General features: G+C 52.1%; 1 protein-coding gene across 1 annotated transcript; it reads right to left on the bottom strand.

Moving 5' to 3' along the window:
- Nucleotides 1-1,687: 1,687 nt before the first annotated feature.
- Nucleotides 1,688-14,258, bottom strand: HDHD5 (haloacid dehalogenase like hydrolase domain containing 5). Its single transcript, XM_060024047.1, has 8 exons — nt 14,131-14,258; nt 9,575-9,778; nt 8,597-8,709; nt 7,209-7,302; nt 6,018-6,051; nt 4,472-4,646; nt 2,598-2,786; nt 1,688-2,335 (listed from the first exon to the last, which is right to left on the bottom strand). The coding sequence occupies exons 1-8, from the start codon at nt 14,236-14,238 to the stop codon at nt 2,050-2,052; spliced, it is 1,203 nt and encodes a 400-aa protein (XP_059880030.1). The 5' UTR covers nt 14,239-14,258; the 3' UTR covers nt 1,688-2,049.
- Nucleotides 14,259-19,493: the final 5,235 nt, after the last annotated feature.

Here is a 19,493-nt window from a genome sequence, read left to right as displayed (position 1 = left end):
AACTGCTGCCCACCTGCCCGCCGTCCCCTCTACTCGCCTTCCTCACGAACAAGCCCTGATTTTGTTGGCACGATGGTGTGCCCGGGCCCCGCCTCTGGGCCCCGCCTCTGGTCAGCCGGACAGGACTGGAGTCCCCAGCGAGGTGCGCCTTCCGGGAAAGCTCTTTAAGGGAGTCCAGCCCCACCTGCTCTGTCTTCGCCCTCTCCTCCTCTCCCCGTGGAGGCTGGGGCCATGCTGCAGGCGGGCGGGCCGCACACCAGCACGGTGGGCGAGCGGGGGGCTTGAGGCGCCTGCTCCAACGTCCTGACGCTTCGAAAGCATTCAAGCCACTGCGGTCAGGCTTCTGAAACAGGCAGCTGAACAAAATCCCACATGACACAGTGAGGTGCCTAAAATAGCTCCTTTGTGGAGCCCACCTCGCCAACGCCAGTCCGCAGACAGGAAGGCGCTGGAGAGCGGAGGGGATCGCCCACGGCTGCATGGCTGTGAGCGGGGAGCTAGGGCCCCAGCCCACCCCCAAGGGACAGAGAGGCGAGAAGCCACATCTGCCTGTGACGTGGGACGCCCCACAGGGCCTGCAAGCGCCCGGCATGGGGGTGTGGGGACTCGAGAAGGAACCAGCGTGGACAGTCCTCAGCGCTCGTATTTTAGCAGAAGACGGGCAATAAGGAGTAAATACAGGTCATGGGGTGATGAGGACCGTGGGGAACATGACGCAGGCCAGCAGAGAGCGCTGTTTGTTTTTGTCTTGTTTTTTGTTTCGTGCTGCACCACACTGCACTGGGTGGGATCTTAGTTCCCCAACCAGGGATGGAACCCGTGCCCCCTGAAGCGGAAGCGCGGAGTCTTAACTGCTAGACCACCAGGGGAGTCCCAGAGCGCTGCTTTTTATAGGAAGTTGAGGGAGTCTCTCCGAGGGGACAATTCCCAGACCCTTAAGAAGGGACAGAGCTTCGCGATGTCAGAAGGAAGGGAACCGCGAGTGCAAGAGGCCCTGAGGCAGGAGGGCACGTGGGGGACCCACGAAACGTGGAGGGGAAAGTGGTGGAACAGGATGGAGGGGAGGCACCCATGCTGTGGTGAGAAGTCACAGGGGGCCTGACCCTCTGAGAGACCAGACCTCCCATCTGACTGGGCCTGTGGGGTAGACCAGTGGGGAGGCTGCCGGGGGCGTTGGGGGCTGGAGGGGCCCTGGCCCGGGTGTTCTGCAGGTGAGGCCGGGCTGCACACGGGGAGGAGCTGCTGTTGTCTGGGGGCGCTGGGGGCGCAGGTGGGCTGGCCCAGCCCTGGCGCTCAAGGGCAGGGCACCGCTCGCCTCTCCCTGGAGCCCAGTTGCTGCCCAGGGACAAGGGTTTGGAGAGGGGAGGGAGCAGCTGGCCGGTGCTGCTGGGGTCAGACGGGGCTGTGCTGAAGGGTCTCACCGGGCCACCACAACAGGGAGAAGTACGAGACACACGGGTTCAGAGCCGCCAGAGGAAAAGCTCCCTTCTTTCCACGTCAAGGAAGCGGCTAAGTCAATGGCAGGCCTCGGGGCTCGCGGCCCAGACTGCGGTGTGCTGGGGTCAGCGCTCACGGGACTGAAATGCCACCAGCGCCTGGGCCTCAAGGTCACCCACCCCGCCAGCCCACGAGCCTTCCTCCACAGGACTTTTTAGTACATTCCAGACAGAGCTTCACAAGAGACAGCAAAATGAATATTTATTACAATTATTTTAACTTAAAAAAATAAGTCCAAAGTCTCTGGGCAATAAGCTAAACTCCCATAAAAAGTAGTGTCTAAGAGTGAGTTACAGCCTGTGCTGGCAGCGGGCAGAGGCGGCACCGCCTCCTCTTCTGCAGAAGACCCCCCAGAGTGAGGACGAGCCTGGGGTCAGGCTGCCAGCACAGGCAGACAGGAACCAGCCTAGAAAAATCTGAGGCTGATACCCAAATGCTACCCCGGGAACAATCGTGCGGCCCCGCCCAGGAGGAGCGAGAGTGTCACCATGCTGGCCGGGAGGCGGGGAGGCGGTGGGCAGGGGGCAGCCAGCGGGCCCACCTCCCTCCCTGCTACAGAGCCCAGCCCTCCTTGCCAAGGACCAGCCGCACGGCCTCGTGCACGTCGCTCACCACGTGGGCCGCCTGCAGGAGCCCCGGGTTGAAGCCAAGGTCCCGGTGCCCGTGGAACGGAGGCCCCTCGCCCCCCAGGGCGGGAGCGGCGGGCCCCCAGGCCCGGGGGCTGTACACGCCGGTGCACACCAGGATGGAGGCGCAGCTCCGGGCCGCCCCCTCCCGCCTTGTCTGCAGGTGCTGGTGGAACAGGTTGGCCCCATAGATGTCGGACATGGGGTTGTCACTGGGGAGAGAAGGCACAGTTCAGTGCGCTGGTGGAGGTGCAGGGACGGCAGGGGGTTGGGGAGAGGGGTGGCCCACAGGTGACCACTGGGGGAGGGGGGCGCGTCTCTGGGGACGGAAGGGCGGGGACACGGGGGCGGGGTTGAGCACTGGGGGAGGGGGGCGCGTCTTGGGGATGGAGGGGCGGGGACACAGGGGCCCGCGGGTGACCACTGCGTGGGGGGGGCGCGTCGCAGGGGTTGGAGGAGGGGTGCGGGGCTCACCCCACGGCGTAGAGACTCCGGATCGGGGCCGCCCAGCCCCGCCGCGCCGCCTGCCTGGCGAGCAGGCCCTCCGCGTACTGGTAGGTGAGGAGGCTGGGCTTGCCCATTAGGCCCGCGTAGCAGAGCTCTCTGCCCGTCACCTTCCGGTAAACGGCCTCCAGGCACAGCAGGAAGGTGCCGTGGCCGAACCTGCCAGAGGAAAAGCGGCGCTCGGTCCCCTCCCCGGGCCCCAAGGCTCAGGCATGCCCTGTGTGCCACCCTCTCGCGGTGGCACAGAGCACGGTGACAGGACAAAGCGAATCACTTCTGGTGAGAGGCCGTCACGCTTAGGATGTGCATTCATGGCCTGCGACTCTCTGACAACGTCTATTGAGCGCTGTCCCAGCGCTGGAGATGGCAGGCACATCACGTTCAACCCTTAGAAAAACCCGATGAGGTGGCGTTCATTCTCCTCATTGCACAGGTGAGAAAACTGAGGCCCAGAGATGGAGTAGCCTGCCCAAGGTGTGGAGCTGGAACCAGAGACCCAGCTTCAATTCTGCCTTAGACTTGGGCAGAATACTGGCTGGCATCCCACCTCACTCCTCAGTGCCAATTTCACTGAGCACAGTGCCACCGAGTGTCAGAAAGCACCCTCCCTGCCCCCACTGCAGCTAAGTGTATGGCCAGTGACTAAGCTACAGCCTAAGAGTCAATGAAATCACAAGTGCTGGACTACCCTCCTGGAAAGGAGCCTGGAAACTGGGGAGGGGGTGCTCTTCTCTACCCTCCCCATACTCCCTCCTGCTGACTGGAATGCTGACACGATGGCTGGAGATCAGGCAGCCCTTTGGATTACATAGTAAAGGGCTAAGGTGCCTGTGTCCCTGATGGGTGGACTTTTTCACAATAACAAACTTCCATCTCGTTTAAGATTCTTTTCTTTTGGGTTTTCATCCCTTGCTGCTAAATCAAATCCTATTGGATACGGTTCAGTATCTTGAAGTTACATTTCAGTGTCACTTATGCATATACTGAATTCTACTTTCAATTTTGAAATTATTGAATGAAAAAGTGATCTCAAATCTGCTACATAACCAACCCCCTTCACCTAGTGTCAGCAAACCCGAACTCTAGGAAGAATGTTCCAGAAAAAAGACCTGACCTCGAGCTGCAGAAATGCACTTGAGAGAGAACACGGTGATCCCCACCTCCTTGGGCTCAGTGCTGGGCCCTCAGGCCCTCAGTGGCGGATCCACCACACAGCTCGCTGGGAGGCAGGGCAGGGGGAGAAACTCCAGGCTTTGGCCTCGCAGGCAAGAGCAGCCACATGGCACCGGCAGCTGCCCCTCCAGGAAGGCAACCTGAGGGCCAGCAAAACGGCAGCCTGTGCTGTGCTCAGTGCCGGGCGGACGGGGTGGGGGCCTGCCTGGAGCCTGAGGGCCTCTGAGGAAGTGACTGCTCCAGGGGCCTCGGAATCACGCCTACTCTCCCCTCCCCAATGTCTTATGGGCAGAAGGAAACAAAGAAGTGAAAGAGCCAGCACCACAGGGTGAAGGCAGCGAGGGAAGGGCAGCTGGATAACAGGAACTGAGCATCACTTGGGTTCCTCTAGCCAGAAGAAGCACGTCCTGTTAGACTCTGTCGGGGCCGGGGGTTAAGACCATCTCGATCCACCTTCCGTGCTCACTGAGTGGTAGTTTTCGTTTATCAATCAGTATGTGAAGTGACCCTGGAGACCGCTCCCAGAGGCCAGGTTACCATGGCAACTCCAGGGCCTAGAGGAGGGGTCTGAGCCCAGAGCACTGGGGCGGCTCGAGGCGCCGTCAGCAGGACTGCCCAGGAGGCAGCTGGAGGTGGCCCCCAGGGCCAAGGCAGGGACCCCGAGTCCTCACCTGGGCATCTTGGCTTCGGCCATCCAGAGGAGGTCCGTGTTGCTGGCCAGGACAGGGAGGTGGGGATAGGGGGCCATCGCCAGACCGGTGCCGGGGTTCCCATCGCTGAGGAGGATGTCCATGATCAGCTGCAGGCTCGTCTCCCAGCGCACGGGCTCCCCAAGGAGAAGCACCCCTGCAGAGTGGGGGTGGGGTGAGCCGGGCGTGGAGGGGCCTCGGGAGGCCTGGGGTGCACGGCCCCGCTGGGGGCGTGGGTCCCAGGAGGTGGACGAAGCCGAGCCCAGGAGGAGCTCCCGAGGGCTCCTCAGTGTGTCCACCAGGACGTCCTGAGGGTTAGAGGCAGAGAAGCAGCAGCCCCTGCTGACCGACGCCCTGCACAGCACCCCACCCGCCCGGCCACGTCCCCCAAGCCCCAGGGGTCACTCGGCCACATGGCGGGGAGACGGGGTCACAGGCCTGACGCTGTCCACGTCCCTCTGGGACTGTGGGCCAGTTCTCACCATGTCTAAGCTTCCTCAGCTACATGAGGACAACACCCACGCTGGGAGGAGGATACAATGAGACCTGACAGAGCACGGAAGCCATGCTGCACACGCGTCAGCAAGGCCAGCTGCAAGACTGGGGAGCTGGGCCAGACCGTGGCCCCAGTGCGCAGGCCACCCCCGGGACATGTTTCACCTGTCACAAGGACTGACACTACTGGGGAGGCCCGGGAGAAGACTGGGATGCAAGAGGCTCAGGACATTCTGCAGAGTCAAAACCTTCCCCACGTCTATTAATAGCTGACACTCACACAGGAGAACAACTTGCTTGTAATTAACTGAGCCGAAACCCTAATTCTATTCCACACAAAGTATTTTTTGCTAGACTTTTCATAAGCACTGATTTTTCCAAAAATACAACTATCATGTTAGTCAAGAGAAGACGTACTTTATTTTTTCACAACTTTGCCAAGAGCTATTCCCCATTTTGGAAAACCGCATCACCAGTGACAACACTGCTCCTAATTTCTGAGTCACCAATGAAACACACCTGTAAACACACTGCATTGGTAGCTGTAACGTTCATGGGGATTCTACTTTTGGTATAATCATTTCACTACTTAATTATGCCTTCCTGGATAATTACTTCATATTGAAATGCAGATGACCTTACTAAAAAACGTTTCCTTTTATTTCTCCCTATTACAATTAGGGCTTTACCATGAATTAATTAATTTTTAATATTTGCGTATAGGAAAGCATTCATTTAGGGTAGTAAAGGGGACATTACAATATTTTTGTTACCCAGGGAGAACTGGACTTAATAGGGCTGAGAAACACCGCACCAGGCTTCCTTAGGTAGCTTTTTTCCACACTTAGGTTTTCCTGGAACAACAGGGCAAGTGACGCGGGGAAGGAAAGCTTAGCAGCTAATGTCTCAGAGGCAGTGACCGGCAGACCCGAGACCAGAGCCCAGGAGACCCAGCGCCCAACGTCCCAGCCACACCACCCGGCTGCAGAGCCTGCGGGGACAGCCCGCCCACATCACGCAGGGACCTCATTACCTTCGATCGCAGGGAAGTCGTTCCTTGGGAGGGGCTGCGAGAGACAAAGAGCAAGCCCGTCAATGCCACGGTCACCTTCCACACCCGGTTTCCAAGGGGTGGGAGGAGAGACACGTGCCTGACAGACGGAAGACCCTTCGGTCTAGCTCAGGCCGAGGAGAAAGGGACAGGACCGAGGGCAGAGGTCCTCGGGGACAGGAGGAGAGCGCGCTCCGGCCGGCCACACCCCAGGCCAGCGGGCACCAAGCGTGTAGGTCAGCCAGGGGACGGCTGCTCAGCTGTCCTCCTCCAGCAAGGACAGGAGGTGAGAGTCTGGAATCAGGTGGCAGAGGACGAGGTGAGCCCAGGAAGGGACGGGAGCTTGACATCACTCAGGAGGCAGGGCCATCACTGGACCACGGCCTGGGGGCCCATTCCTTCTAGGAACAGCTCCCCTGCCCTCGGCTCTGCCAGTAACCAGCGGAGACCTGGGGCGAGCCGCGGCAGGGGGCTCCTGGGCAGGGGGCGGGGCTGTCTCTGCGCTGCTCTGAGAGCCATGCCAACTCTGGCACCTGGTTCTGCACATAACGTGCGCAGCTCAAAGGTGGGGGAGCCCTCGGAAAGCTCGGTGTGGGGGGGAACTAGAGTTACACAGACAAACAAAAGCAGGCCTGTCTGTTTATAACTGCAGTTCATCAAACTTTGACATGCACTGACTTCGAACAGGCGGTGACAGACACTCTGTGATAGACACAGAGTTCACGCAGGGAAGAAGGGGGCGAAGGGGCATCAGGAGACGGGCGGTCACCCTAGAGGGTCAACGAGAGGCCCCGTGATGGCTGGTCGGAAAAGATAAGGTTCAAATGTGAGCCAAACCCAAAGGACCCCGAGCAGACGCTCAAGCCGCCAGTGCTTTCACAGGAAGCCACTTGCCACCAGGCCAGCCCTCTGTAAGGAGCTCCAGGACAGCAGAGCAGCGATTAACTTCACACCAGCGGTTCTCCAAGCAACTAGGAAAGCTGGTAAATCACAAAACTACCACCTGGAGGGGACACGAGGGCTCTGGAGAGAGGGGACAGCCCTGCTCACCACCCCCGACAACGTGTGTCCGGGAACAAAGGCCTCGGCCAGATGTGCCCTGCCCTCCGAGAAGGCAGCTCGGAGAGGGAAGGGCTGCAGGGTCAGCGGGGAGGCCCGAGCGTGTCCCATTACCGTGGTCTTGGGCCGCCGCTGCAGATCCACCATGTCCAGCACAGGGAAGGCCGCCCGCAGCTCGTCCACTGTGACCACGTGCTTGAAGCCCAGTCTGGAAGGAGGTCAGGAAGCAAAGCTGCCCAGTGCCGGGGAGACGCCTTTAAAGTGAGGGACCCACCGCAGCCCACACCAACCCCACCCGCCCGGACCCCAGACAGAGCCCCGTGAGGCCAGCGCCGACCAGGAGCGCTGCAGGCAGGCATGGGCGCAGGCGGTGGGGACACCCGGGGGCTTGGCCGACTCTGGGCACCGCCCGTGCAAAGGCTCACAGGAAGCCCCATCCTCAAGCTCACGCTGGCCCAGGGCCACGAGAACCAGGGCTCTGAGGACAGTTCAGAGGAGACTCCTTGGCGGGGAGGAAGCCGAGCAGGGTCTGGAGAAGCCAGACCGGAGCTAAATCTGGACGATGGACCCAATTCAGCCAGAAGGGAGGCCGTGGGGAGCACGCCCGCTGCAGCCTTACCCTCCAACACCTGCCGCCGTGTTCCTGTCCTCAGACCCCACTGGCAGTCTTAACTGGACGCAGGTTCAGATCACCTCAAAACACATCTCCCCAGAATGATGCTTCCGTCAGCAATACGACCGCACAGACCCGTGCTCCTCAGCGTTCACGTCTGAGGCTCCCGAGCCCAGCGCTGTCCTTCTGGCCCCCCTCCCGACCCGACCGCATCCCGGCCTCCTGCTCCGGGCATCCTCCCAGCCTCCTCTCGGCAGGCTCCCCAGCTATGCCCCCTCCTGCGGCACAGCCAGCCCCCATGAAGCCACAGGGGACCCCCGCCCCAGGGTGGACCCCCCCGCATCTGTGACACTCGGACCCACTCTGCTCTTCCCAGCCTCTAGCCACACGCCGTCCTAAGCACGCCTGCACAGCTCCTGGTGTGTCACTCCGCCACCTCAAGCGGGAGCCCTGGTGAAGCACTAGCCGTGTGCTGCTCCGGCCCCGAGCACGCGGCCACGCACAGGCGGTGCTCAGCCCCCTTGGTTTGCGGAAGCAGCAGAGGAACGAGCCGCTTCAGAGCAGGGACACGTTCTCACTGAGCACACGCCCGGGGCTGAGCTCCCTGCAGACACGCTCAGGGAGCCATGGGTCCCAAACCGAACCACAGAACCGCCTGGGTTCTCAGACCCCGTGAGTCAGGCTCTGCAGGGAACGGGCAGGAATCTGCTCTGTGAGCTGCCCAGCAGGCCCCGAGGCGGTGGGCTGGCTTCCAGGAACCCCCGGGGAACCAGGGCTGGCCACCCTGGGAGGTGCCCTCCCTCCCTCCCTCCCACGGGCGCCCAGAGCTTCTGACCCCGGTCCTTTCAGCCGGGCAAGGACAGCAGAGCAGGAAGCAGCAAAAGGATACGCTCGGGCGTTTTCCACCAGGGGCCCCTGCCCAGACACCAGCATCCGCTTGTCGTGATGCTGCGAGAAGAGCTTCATGGGGCTGTGGGACAGTATCACCTGGTCGGGCTCCACCTGCAGGGCCGCCGAGAGATGGAGAGCAGAGGACACGCATGTGAGGGCAGCAGCAGGGAGCTGGCTCCCTGGCCCAGGAAGGAGAAACCTGCCCAGAAGGGGGGCCCAACCCTTCCAGAACTACCCCAACAGGTATGAGGGGACCCGGACACCAGAGCCCACAGGAGATGTGGCCACCATGGGCCCCACCGGCCCAGCTCCCAACACCCCGATTTCTCAGCCCGACGGGAACCACAGGGTTCGTGCATGAGCTCAGACCCGCCTCCACCTCTGACTATTTTCAGCTCTACGTGAAGACCTGGCTTTTCAGCATTTATGCTCATGGCAACTGCGCAGCCCCACTGTCCAGACACCAGGGTAGGAACCGGTCTCCTCCCCAGCAGTGTCTCCCAGCCGATCGGCATGGGATCTACTCTCTCGGTTCCAAAGGGCTCCTTCCAAGAACCAAAGCCACTGCCAACAAAGAACGTGTCAATGTGGGGACGGTGGGAGCCGCAGGGGGTGACGAGGGACAGAGCTCGTTGAGCTGTCATCTTACTTATGAGGAACAAGGGCTGTACTGCAGAGTCCCACCTGGTGCACAGGGATTTAGAAACACACGTCCCTGAGGCCAGGAGGAAAGATGGAAACGGCCAAGTCCACAGGTGGGATTTCTGTGCTCAACGTGTACATTTTCATAAAAAATGACCCTGATGATGAGGCGCTACCCTCTGAGTTCGGCCTTGAACTTCAGGTTATTTTTCCAGCAGGAAGATGCGTACCGGGCTCACCCATATTGTCCCCCCACAGGGCAGGCGACACAGGGCTGGAGAGGGGGCTCCATGGGAACCAGGTCCTCAGCCTCCTGCCTCCAGCCGCTCCTTACCTGGAAGCCCAGCAGGGCTGACAGCTCCTGGGCTTTGCTGCACTGTAAGATGTTCCCCGCGTTCGTGACAAAGACCACGGGCACCCGCAGCTGCCCCTGGGGGTCCACGAGCCTGCGGAAGGCCTCCCTCGCAGCGGGGATGACCTGGTGGCCCCGAACCAGCACCCCATCGATGTCCAACAGGAACCCGAAGGTGGGAGGGCTCTGCACGGAGGGGAGACGAGAACGGCCCCTGAGTCGAGGCAGAGGGGACGGGGGAGCCTCATCCCCACCCCCGGGCCGGCCCGGGCCTCGAACGCAAGGTGAGGACTCGGGGTTGCCGACAGGGCAAATCCATCTGCAACAAAGAATTAAGCCTTTTCAGGTATTTTTAAGCATATAACTATTTTGTTCAAGTTATTTTTGCATAATTAATAAAAAGGAATGTTTTTAATTGGCAAATAGAGAAATTCAGAAACAAGCCGAGCACTTTAAAGCAACCGACCAGTATTTCCTTTCATCTCCTTTCTCTAGTCTTACGTTTGTCACGCGGCTATGACTGCACCTTATACGTACAATTTTGCATCTTGTTTTTTTTTTGCTTGACATGAAGCATTTTTATCTGTTACAACAGTCTTCATAACCATCTTTTAGAATTTTGTTTTATCGTAACAACACACACAGAGTTTTTTTAAAAAACACTCAATTGCTACAGACGATACAGAAAAAGAATTTTTAAGTTTCTTGCTTCCACTTCTGCCCAGTACCATCCCTTCTTGTGTATTTTCCAGAAACTTTTCATGGATGGTTCTACTTTCTTACCTTGTAGCTAACACACAAATGGTACTGTGTTGTGCTTTCTTTTCCGTCTTGCTTTTTCTCGTTGGTATCCCTTGGTTATCTTTCCATATTGATACACGCAGACCTACCACCTACACACGTTTCTGGCTACATAATACCCTGAGTGAATACTCCGCTAACATTAGGTTTCCCCTGTTTCAGACATTTAGGTTTTTCCACATTTCTGCGACTACAAATTATGCTATAAGGAACTCTTCATGCTTACTGATTTTTCCATATTATGGACTTTTCCTTAAGCTAGATTCTTTTTTTTTTAATTTATTTATTTTTGGCTGCGTTGGGTCTTTGTTGCTGCACGTGGGCTCTCTCTAGTTGTGGCGAGCGGGGGCTACTCTTCGTTGTGGTGTGCGGACTTCTCATTGCAGTGGCTTCTCTTGTTGCGGAGCACGGGCTCTAGGCACATGGGCTCAGTAGTTGTGGTTCGCGGGCTCTAGAGCGCAGGCTCAGTAGTTGTGGCGCACGGGCTTAGCTGCTCCGCGGCATGTGGGACCTTCCAGGACCAGGGCTCGAACCCGTGTCCCCTGCACTGGCAGGTGGCTTGTTAACCACTGCGCCACCAGGGAAGCCCTTTTAAACTAGATTCTTAAAAGCAAGAGTAATAAGCCAAAAAAGTGCAAACATTACAATGACATAACACCTACTGACAAGTTGTTTTCCAAAACAGTATCAACTCACATGGACCCTGGTACCCTTGCCAAGGATGATTTTCACAGTATCAAAGAGTTTAAGTATCAAACATCTTGTTAATTTCAAAGTTTAAAGACGTGATTATCTCCTCTCAATCTGCATTTCTTGGATTTACAAAGTTGAACGCTATCCTTTTTAAAAATTCATCCCATTTCTTATTTTATGAACCGTTAACATACACGATGTTTTTCAGTTGTCAGAAAAATCCAACCTAACCTGTTTGTCATTTTCCTTTTGTTGGCGCCAGCTAAGTCAAGCCACTTTCATCGCACACACATTGTACTTATGTTCAAAATACCCTTATTTTCCTAAAGGTACACACAGAAGAATTTAGGGTTCAAAGGACAAGAAATCAGGGATTTGTTTTAAAATCTTAGAGCCACACAAAAAAAAAGTGTGGGGGGGAGATAAGCAAAGCAAGTGCGGCAAAATGTTAATAACTGCTGAATCTGGAAGATGGGTTTTAGAGTTCATAATATTGTTCTTAGATTTTTGACAATTACATAGTTAAAAAAATAAAACAGCTTGTTTGTGCTGATGGCTGCCAAAGTTAACCGTACAGTTTTACTGGTCTTAGTGACCATATCCTAAATAGTCACAAGATTTGCTCCCTTAGACATAAGAACACACAGACCCTGCTACTTAGAACAAGGAAGTCTCAGGACAATTTAGCAATACCCCCAACGCTCCCTCATCTGTTGGACAATTTAGCAATACCCCCGACGCTCCCTCATCTGTTGGACAATTTAGCAATATCCCCGACGCTCCTTCATCTGTTGGACAATTTAGCAATATCCCCGACGCTCCCACCTCTGTTGGACAATTTAGCAATATCCCTGATGCTCCCTCATCTGTTGGACAATTTAGCAATATCCCTGATGCTCCCTCATCTGTTGGACAATTTAGCAATATCCCTGATGCTCCCTCATCTGTTGGACAATTTAGCAATATCCCTGATGCTCCCTCATCTGTTGGACAATTTAGCAATATCCCTGATGCTCCCTCATCTGTTGGACAATTTAGCAATATCCCCGACGCTCCCTCATCTGTTCTGTGCAGTGTGTAACCACGACCCCCAACCCCTCAGGTGAGTGCACACAGAGAACCAGGCACCCAGCCACCTAGAAATGAAAGGCCCCCAGTAATTGTTAACAAACATGCCACATTCGTGTGAGATGTTAGCAAGAGGGGAAACAGGGGGAGGGGTGGTATGTGGGGCTTCTCTACACTTTCTGCTGAGCTTTCCTGAAAACCTAAAACTGCTTTAAAAGAATAACATCTATTAAATATTTTTTTGAGTGAAGGCACCTCGAGAAAAGGACATAGGGTTAGGTTTTTTTCTTTTCATTCTTTTTTTTTCTTTTCATTCTCTTCTGTATCTGTATTTTGATTTTTCTTCTTTCTCACTTCATGTTTTTTTAAACTAGTCCTGGGATTTATGCAGATCTTCTAATTAAAGTTCATATTTGTGGCAGTGATAAAATGTGTGGATTTTTACTAAATATAAAATAAACAAAAAGGACCTACTGTATAGCACAGGGAACTATACTCAATGTCTTGTAATAACCTATAATGGAAAAGAATCTGAAAAAGAATATATAACTGAATCACTGTGCTGTATACCTGAAACTAACACAACACTGTAAATCAACTATACATGAATTTTTAAAAGTGCAGCCTTAGGAATTCCCTGGTGGTCCAGTGAATTAGAACTCCGTGCTTTCACTGCCGAGGGCCTGGGTTCAATCGCGGATTGGGGAACTAAGATCCCACAAGACGCATGGCGTGGCCAAAAAAAAATTTAAATTTTAAAAAAAGAAGTGTTGGGCTTCCCTGGTGGCGCAGTGGTTGAGAGTCCACCTGCCGATGCAGGGGACACGGGTTCGTGCCCCAGTCCGGGGGGATCCCACATGCCGCAGAGCGGCTAAGCCCATGAGCCATGGCCACTGAGCCTGTGCGTCCGGAGCCTGTGCTCCGCAACGGGAGAGGCCACAATGGTGAGAGGCCCGCGTACCGCAAAAAACAAAAAAAAAGAAAACAAAAAAGAAGTGTGGTCTTCAGATTAGTTTTAAATGAAGGGACCACTAAGATGTTCCTTGTGTTTTTGCTTCTTATCTGGAACTGGCTGGTGTGCTTCCAACAACAGCATCACAATTACCGTCCAGCACACTGTCCACTCCAACCAGCTCCATGTTTGTAAGAATTTACTACATGCGGTGACTGTGCAAAGCACTGCACCCACATCACACAAAGTACCCCAAGTACCCTCTAGCAAAAACACTGCAAGGTAAGGACCAACCCTGGTACACACACGGGGAAAGCCAGGCTTAGAAAGCTAAGTACTGTGGACCCTAGAACAACACAGGTTTAATCTGTGCAGATCCACTCACAGGCGGATATTTTCCAATAAAGATACAGTCGGCCCTCGGTAACCCCGGGCTCCTCACGTGTGGTTTCAACCAACTGCTGATCGCAAACCTCACACACCATGGCGGTTGGTGGATCCCCGGGTGCCGGTTCCGCGGATGCCGAGTCCGCGGATGCAGGGTCGGCTGTGGGACTCGAGCACCCGCGGGTTTAGGGGTCCCCTGCGGACACTGAGGGGCAGCGGCACTTTGCCTTAAGTCAAACAGGCAGTAAGCGGCCCGGGCAGCACTGATCCCTTAGCCGGTGCCGCATCCTTTCTTCCCTCCTCCTACTCTCTCCACCGGGAAAGTCCGGAAAGTCAGGACCCGCGGGGCGGGGGCCGCAGAGTCCTCCTGGATCACATCCCGGCGGGCGAGTCACGGGGTCCCGCGTCCCCGCCCCCCGGTCGCCCCCGCGAGCGACGGGGTCACGCCTCGCCCCCGGGCTCTGTGGACGGAGCCCCGGGGAGCCAGGGACCCGCGCGGCGGGGCCCCAGGGGACGTGATGTCACCACACGCGGGCAGAGCGGGGGGAGTGACGTCCGGAGGCCGGACACCCTGCTCCGAGCCCGGCCCGCGAGGCCTCACGGCCTCCCGCCGCCGCCCCGCACTCTCCGCCCTCACCTGCGAGCCGCTCGCGAAACGGCGGCCCCCGAACCCCGTGGCCAAGCGCGCCGTCCGCCGCCACAGTCCGGGTGCCCACCGCGCCGCCGCCTCGGCGAGGGCAGCCATGGGCCGCCTCCTGCGCGCACCGCGCACGCCTGACCGCCGCTCAGCCAATCACGGACCGGTGGCGCCCGGGGCACCTCGGGAGCTGTAGTCCCGCCTCCGTGTCTGGGGTGGGGTGGGGCGTGGGGCATCTCGGGAGCAAAACAAACTCCGTTTTGTTCCGCCTCCGTCTTTGGGTTTTATCCGATAACTGAAAGTTTGTACTTCTTTTTTTTTTTTAATTTATTTATTTTTTTATTTATTTATTTTTGGCTACATTGGTTCTTCGTTGCTGCACGTGGGCTTTCTATAGTTGCTGTGAGCGGAGAATACTCTTCGTTGCGGTGCGCGGGCTTCTCATTGCCGTGGCGTCTCTTGGTGCGGAGCACGGGCTCTAGGCACGTGGGCTTCAGTAGTTGCGGCACGCAGGCTCAGTAGTTGTGGCCTACGGGCTCTAGAGCGCAGGCTCAGTAGTTGTGGCGCACGGGCTTAATTGCTCCGTGGCATGTGGGATCTTCCTGGACCAGGGATCGAACCCGTGTGCCCTGCGTTGGCAGGTGGATTCTCAATCACTGAGCCACCAGGGAAGCCCAGTTTGTACTTTTTGACCCCTTCACGCACTTCGCCAACCTCACCCCCCACCTCTGGCAACCACCAATTTTGTTCTCTGGATCTATGAGCTTGGCTAGTTTGTTTCTTAGATTCCAAATGCAAGTGAACTTATACAGTATTTGTTTTTCTCTGGCTTATTTCTCTAAGTGTAATACGCTCAAGGTCCATCCTCATTGCTGCAAAGGGCAGCATTTCCTTTTTGTGGCTGAATAATATTGTTTTTTATATATATAATATATTTATAATGATATATAATATTTTATAATTTTAAACTTATAATTTTTATAATATTATCTTGTGACTGAATACTATATATTATATATTATATATTATATGTATATATATCACATCTTCTTTGTCCATTCAACCACTGAGGGGCACTTAGGTGGCTTCTATATCTTGGCTATTGTGAATAATGCAGCAATGAACATAGAGGTGCATATATCTTTTCAAGTTAGCGTTTTCGTTTTCTTTGGGTAAATACCCGAAAGTAGAATTGCTGAATCATATGGTAGTTCTATTTTTAACTTTTTGAGGAACCGCCATACTGGTTTCCACAGTGGCTGCACCAGTTTACATCCCAACCAACAGTGCATGAAGGTTCCCTTTTCTCCACATCCTCACCAACACTTGTCACCTCTTGTCACCTCTTGTCTTTGATGATGGCCATTATAACAGGGGTGAGGTGTTATCTCGTGGTTTAGATGTGCATTTCCCTGATGATTACTGATGTTGAGCATTTTTTCATTTGTGTTTGGCCATCTGTGTGTCTTCTTTGGAAAAATGTCTGTTCAGATCTCCTGCCCATTTCTAAACTGGATTGTTTGCTTTTTTGCTATTGAGTAGAATGACTTCTTTATATATTTTGGATACTAGCCCCTTATAAGGCATATGAATTACAGATATCTTCTCCCATTCCATAGGTTGCCTTCTCACTTCGTTAATGGTTTCCTTTGCTGTGCAGAAGCTTTTTAGTTTGATGTAGTCCCACTTGTTTGTTTTTGCTTTTGTTGCCTTTGCTTTTGGTATCGATTCAAAAAAATCATCACCTAGACCTATGTCAAGGACATTACGGCCTATGTTTTCTAGTTTTATGGTTTCAAGTCTTACATTCACGTCTTTATGTTGAGTTAATTTTTGTGTATGGTGTAAGACTGTAGTCCAGTTTCCATCTCTTGCATGTGACTGTCCAATTTTCCCAACACCATTTATTGAAGACCCTGTCCTTCCCTGTTTGTATGTTCTTCGATCCTTTGTCAAAAATAAAATGACCATATGTATGTGGGTTTATTTCTGGGCTGTCTATTCTGTTTCATTTATCTATGTGTTTTTATATCAATACTATACTGTTTTGATTACTACAGCTCTGTAATACAGTTTGAAATCAGGGAGCATGATGCTTCCAGCTTGTTATTCTTTCTCAAGGTTGCTTTGGCTACTCCAGGTCTTTTCAGGTTCCATACAAATTTTAGGATCGTTTGTTCTATTTCTGTGAAAAATGCTATTGGAATTTTGGTAGGGATTGCATTGAATCTGTAGATTGCTTTATTATTTTTTTAATTAATTTATTTATTTTTGGCTGCATTGGATCTGCATTGCTGCACGTGGGCTTTCCTTAGTTGCAGCGAGCGGGGGTTACTCTTCATTGCAGTGCACAGGCTTCTCATTGCTGTGGCTTCTCTTGTTGTGGAGCACAAGTTCTAGGCGCATGAGCTTCAGTAGTTGCAGCACGTGGGATCAGTAGTCGTGGCTCATGGGCTCTAGAGCACAGGCTCAGTAGCTGAGGCGCATGGGCTTAGTTGCTCCACGGCATGTGGGATCTTCCCGGACCAGGGCTCGAACCCGTGCCCCATGCATTGGCAGGCAGATTCTTAACCACTGTGCCACCATGGAAGCCCCTGTAGATTGCTTTAGGTAGTATGGACATTTTAACAATATTAATTCTTCCAATCCATAAGCATGGAATATCTTTCCATTTATTTGTGTATTCAATTTCTTTTGTCAATGTCTTATAGTTTTTTAGTGTACAGGTTTTTCACTTCCTTGGTATAATTTATTCCTAGGTATTTTATTCTTTTTTTAAAAAAAATTATTTATTTTGGGCTGCGTTGGGTCTTTGTTGCTCTGTGTGGGCTTTCTCTAGTTGCAGCGAGCAGGCGCTACTCTTCGTTGCGGTGCACGGGCTTCTCGTTGCAGTGGCTTCTCTTGTTGCAGAGCACAGGCTCTAGGCGCGCGGGCTTCAGTAGTTGCAGCATGCAGGCTCAGTGGTTGTGGCACGTGGGCCCTAGAGTGCACGGGCTTCAGTAGTTGCAGTGCATGGGCTCTAGGGCACACAGACTTCAGTAGTTGTGGCGCACAGGCTTAGTTGCTCTGAGGCATGTGGGATCTTTCCGGACCAGGGCTCAAACCCATGTCCCCTGCATTGGCAGGAGGATTCTTAACCACTGCACCAACAGGGAAGTCCCTATTTTATTCCTTTCAATGCAGTGGTAAATAGGATTGTTTTCTTAATTTCTCTTTCTGATATTCTGTTATTAGTATATAGAAATGCAATAGATTTCTGTATATTGATTTTGTATCTTGCAACTTTACTGAATTAATTTAGCAGTTCTAACAGGGTGTGTGTGTGTGTGTGTGTGTGTGTGTGTGTGAAGTCTTTAGAGTTCTATGTATAGTATCATGTCATCTACAGATAATGAAACTTTTACTTCTTCCTTTCTGATTTGAATGCCTTTTATTTCTTTTTCTTGTCTGATTGCTCTGACTAGGACCTCCAATACTATGTTGAATAAAAGTGGCAAGGGTGGGCATCCTTGTCTTGTTCCTGATCTTGGAGGAAATGCTTTCAGCTTTTCACCATTGAGTATGATGTTAGCTGTAGGTGTGTCATATATGGTCTTTATTATGCCCACTTTGTTGAGAGTTTTTTTTTTTTTGAGCGTTTTTATCATAAATGAATGTTGAATTTTTTCAAAAGCTTTTTCTGCATCTATTCAGATGACCATATGATTTTTATTCTTCATTTTGTTAATGTGGTGTATCACATTGATTGATTTGTGGATGACAAGCTGTCCTTGCATCCCTGGAATAAATCCCACTTGATCATGGTGTATGATCCTTTTAATGTACTGTTGAATTTGGCTTGCTAATATGTTGTTGTTCAGTATTTTTACCTCTACATTCTTTAGGGATATTGCCTGTAATTTTCTTTTCTTGTGGTGTCCATGTCTAGTTTGGGTATCAGGGTAATGCTGGTCTTGAAAAATGAGTTTGGAAGTGTTCCCTCCTCTTCTGTTTTTTTGGAAGTTTGAGAAGGATTGGTATTAATTATTTGAATATTTGGTAGAATTCACCATCTGGTCTGGACTTTTGTTTGTTGGAGGGTTTGTTTGTTTGTTTTGGCCACATCATGTGGCATGTGGGATCTTAGTTCCCTGACCAGGAATTGAACCTGTGCCCCCTGCAATGGAAGCATGGAGTCTGAACCACTGGACCACCAGGGAAGTCCCTGTTGGAAGGTTGGTTTTTTTTTTATTACTCATTCAGTCTCCTTACTAGTTATCAGTCTGTTCATATTTTCTATTTTGTCATGATTCAGCCTTTAAAGGTTGTATGTTTCAAGGTATTTATCCATTTCTTCTAGGTTGCCCAATTTCATGGCATATAACTGTTCATAGTAGTCTGTTATAATCCTTTGTATTTGTGTAGTATCCACTGCAACATCTCCTCTTTCATTTCTGACATTTATTTGAGTCCTCTCTCTTTTTTTCCTTGGTGAGTCTAGCTAAAGGTTTGTCAGTTCTGTTTGTCTTTTCAAAGAATCAGCTTTTGGTTTTATTGATATTTTCTATTGTCTTTTTAGTCTCTATTTCATTTATTTCTGCTCTGACCTTTGTTATATCCTTCCTTCTGCTAACTTTGGTCTTTGTTTGTTCTTCTTTTTCTAGCTCCTTGAGGTATAAAGTTTGGTTGTTTATTTGAAATTTTTCTTGTTTTTTAAGCTAGACATTTATTGCTATGAACTTCCCTCTTAGAACTGCTTTTGCTGCATCCTATAAGTTTTGGTATGTTGTATTTTCATTTGTCTCCAGGCATTTAAAATTTTTTCTTTTAATATTAATGGGTTAATTAATAACCCATTGGTTATTCAGTAACATGGTTTTTATTCTCCACATATCTGTGAATTTCCCAGTTTTCTTCATGTAATTGATTTCTAGTTTCATACCATTGTGGTCATAAAATATGCTTGATATGATTTCGGTCTTCTTAAATTTGTTAACACTTGTTACAAAAGATATTTGTTAAGAAATAGAGATCAATACAATACAATACAATTATAGAAAGGGACTTGAATACCCCTGTTACATCAATTGATAGCCTACCAAGACAGAAAATCAGTAAGGAAACATTGGACTTAAGTGACACGATAGACCAGATGGTCTCATATTTGCAGAACATTCCATCCAACAGAAGCAGAATACACATTCTTCTCATGTGCAAATGGAACATTCTCCAGGATAGATCATATGTTAGTCCATAAAACAAATCTTAACAAATTCCAAAAGATTGAAATCATACCAAGATCTTAATAATGTCAGCTTACCCACAGTTAAGCAGGATCTGGAAGACTGACTCACATTACTCAAACCTACAATAGCCCAACACAT

The sequence above is a fragment of the Delphinus delphis genome, chromosome 11 (genome assembly GCF_949987515.2).
Source record: "Delphinus delphis chromosome 11, mDelDel1.2, whole genome shotgun sequence".
Taxonomy (NCBI): Eukaryota; Metazoa; Chordata; class Mammalia; order Artiodactyla; family Delphinidae; genus Delphinus; species Delphinus delphis.
Note: the sequence above shows the minus strand (reverse complement) of the source record. Positions and strands in the feature narration are given on the sequence as shown.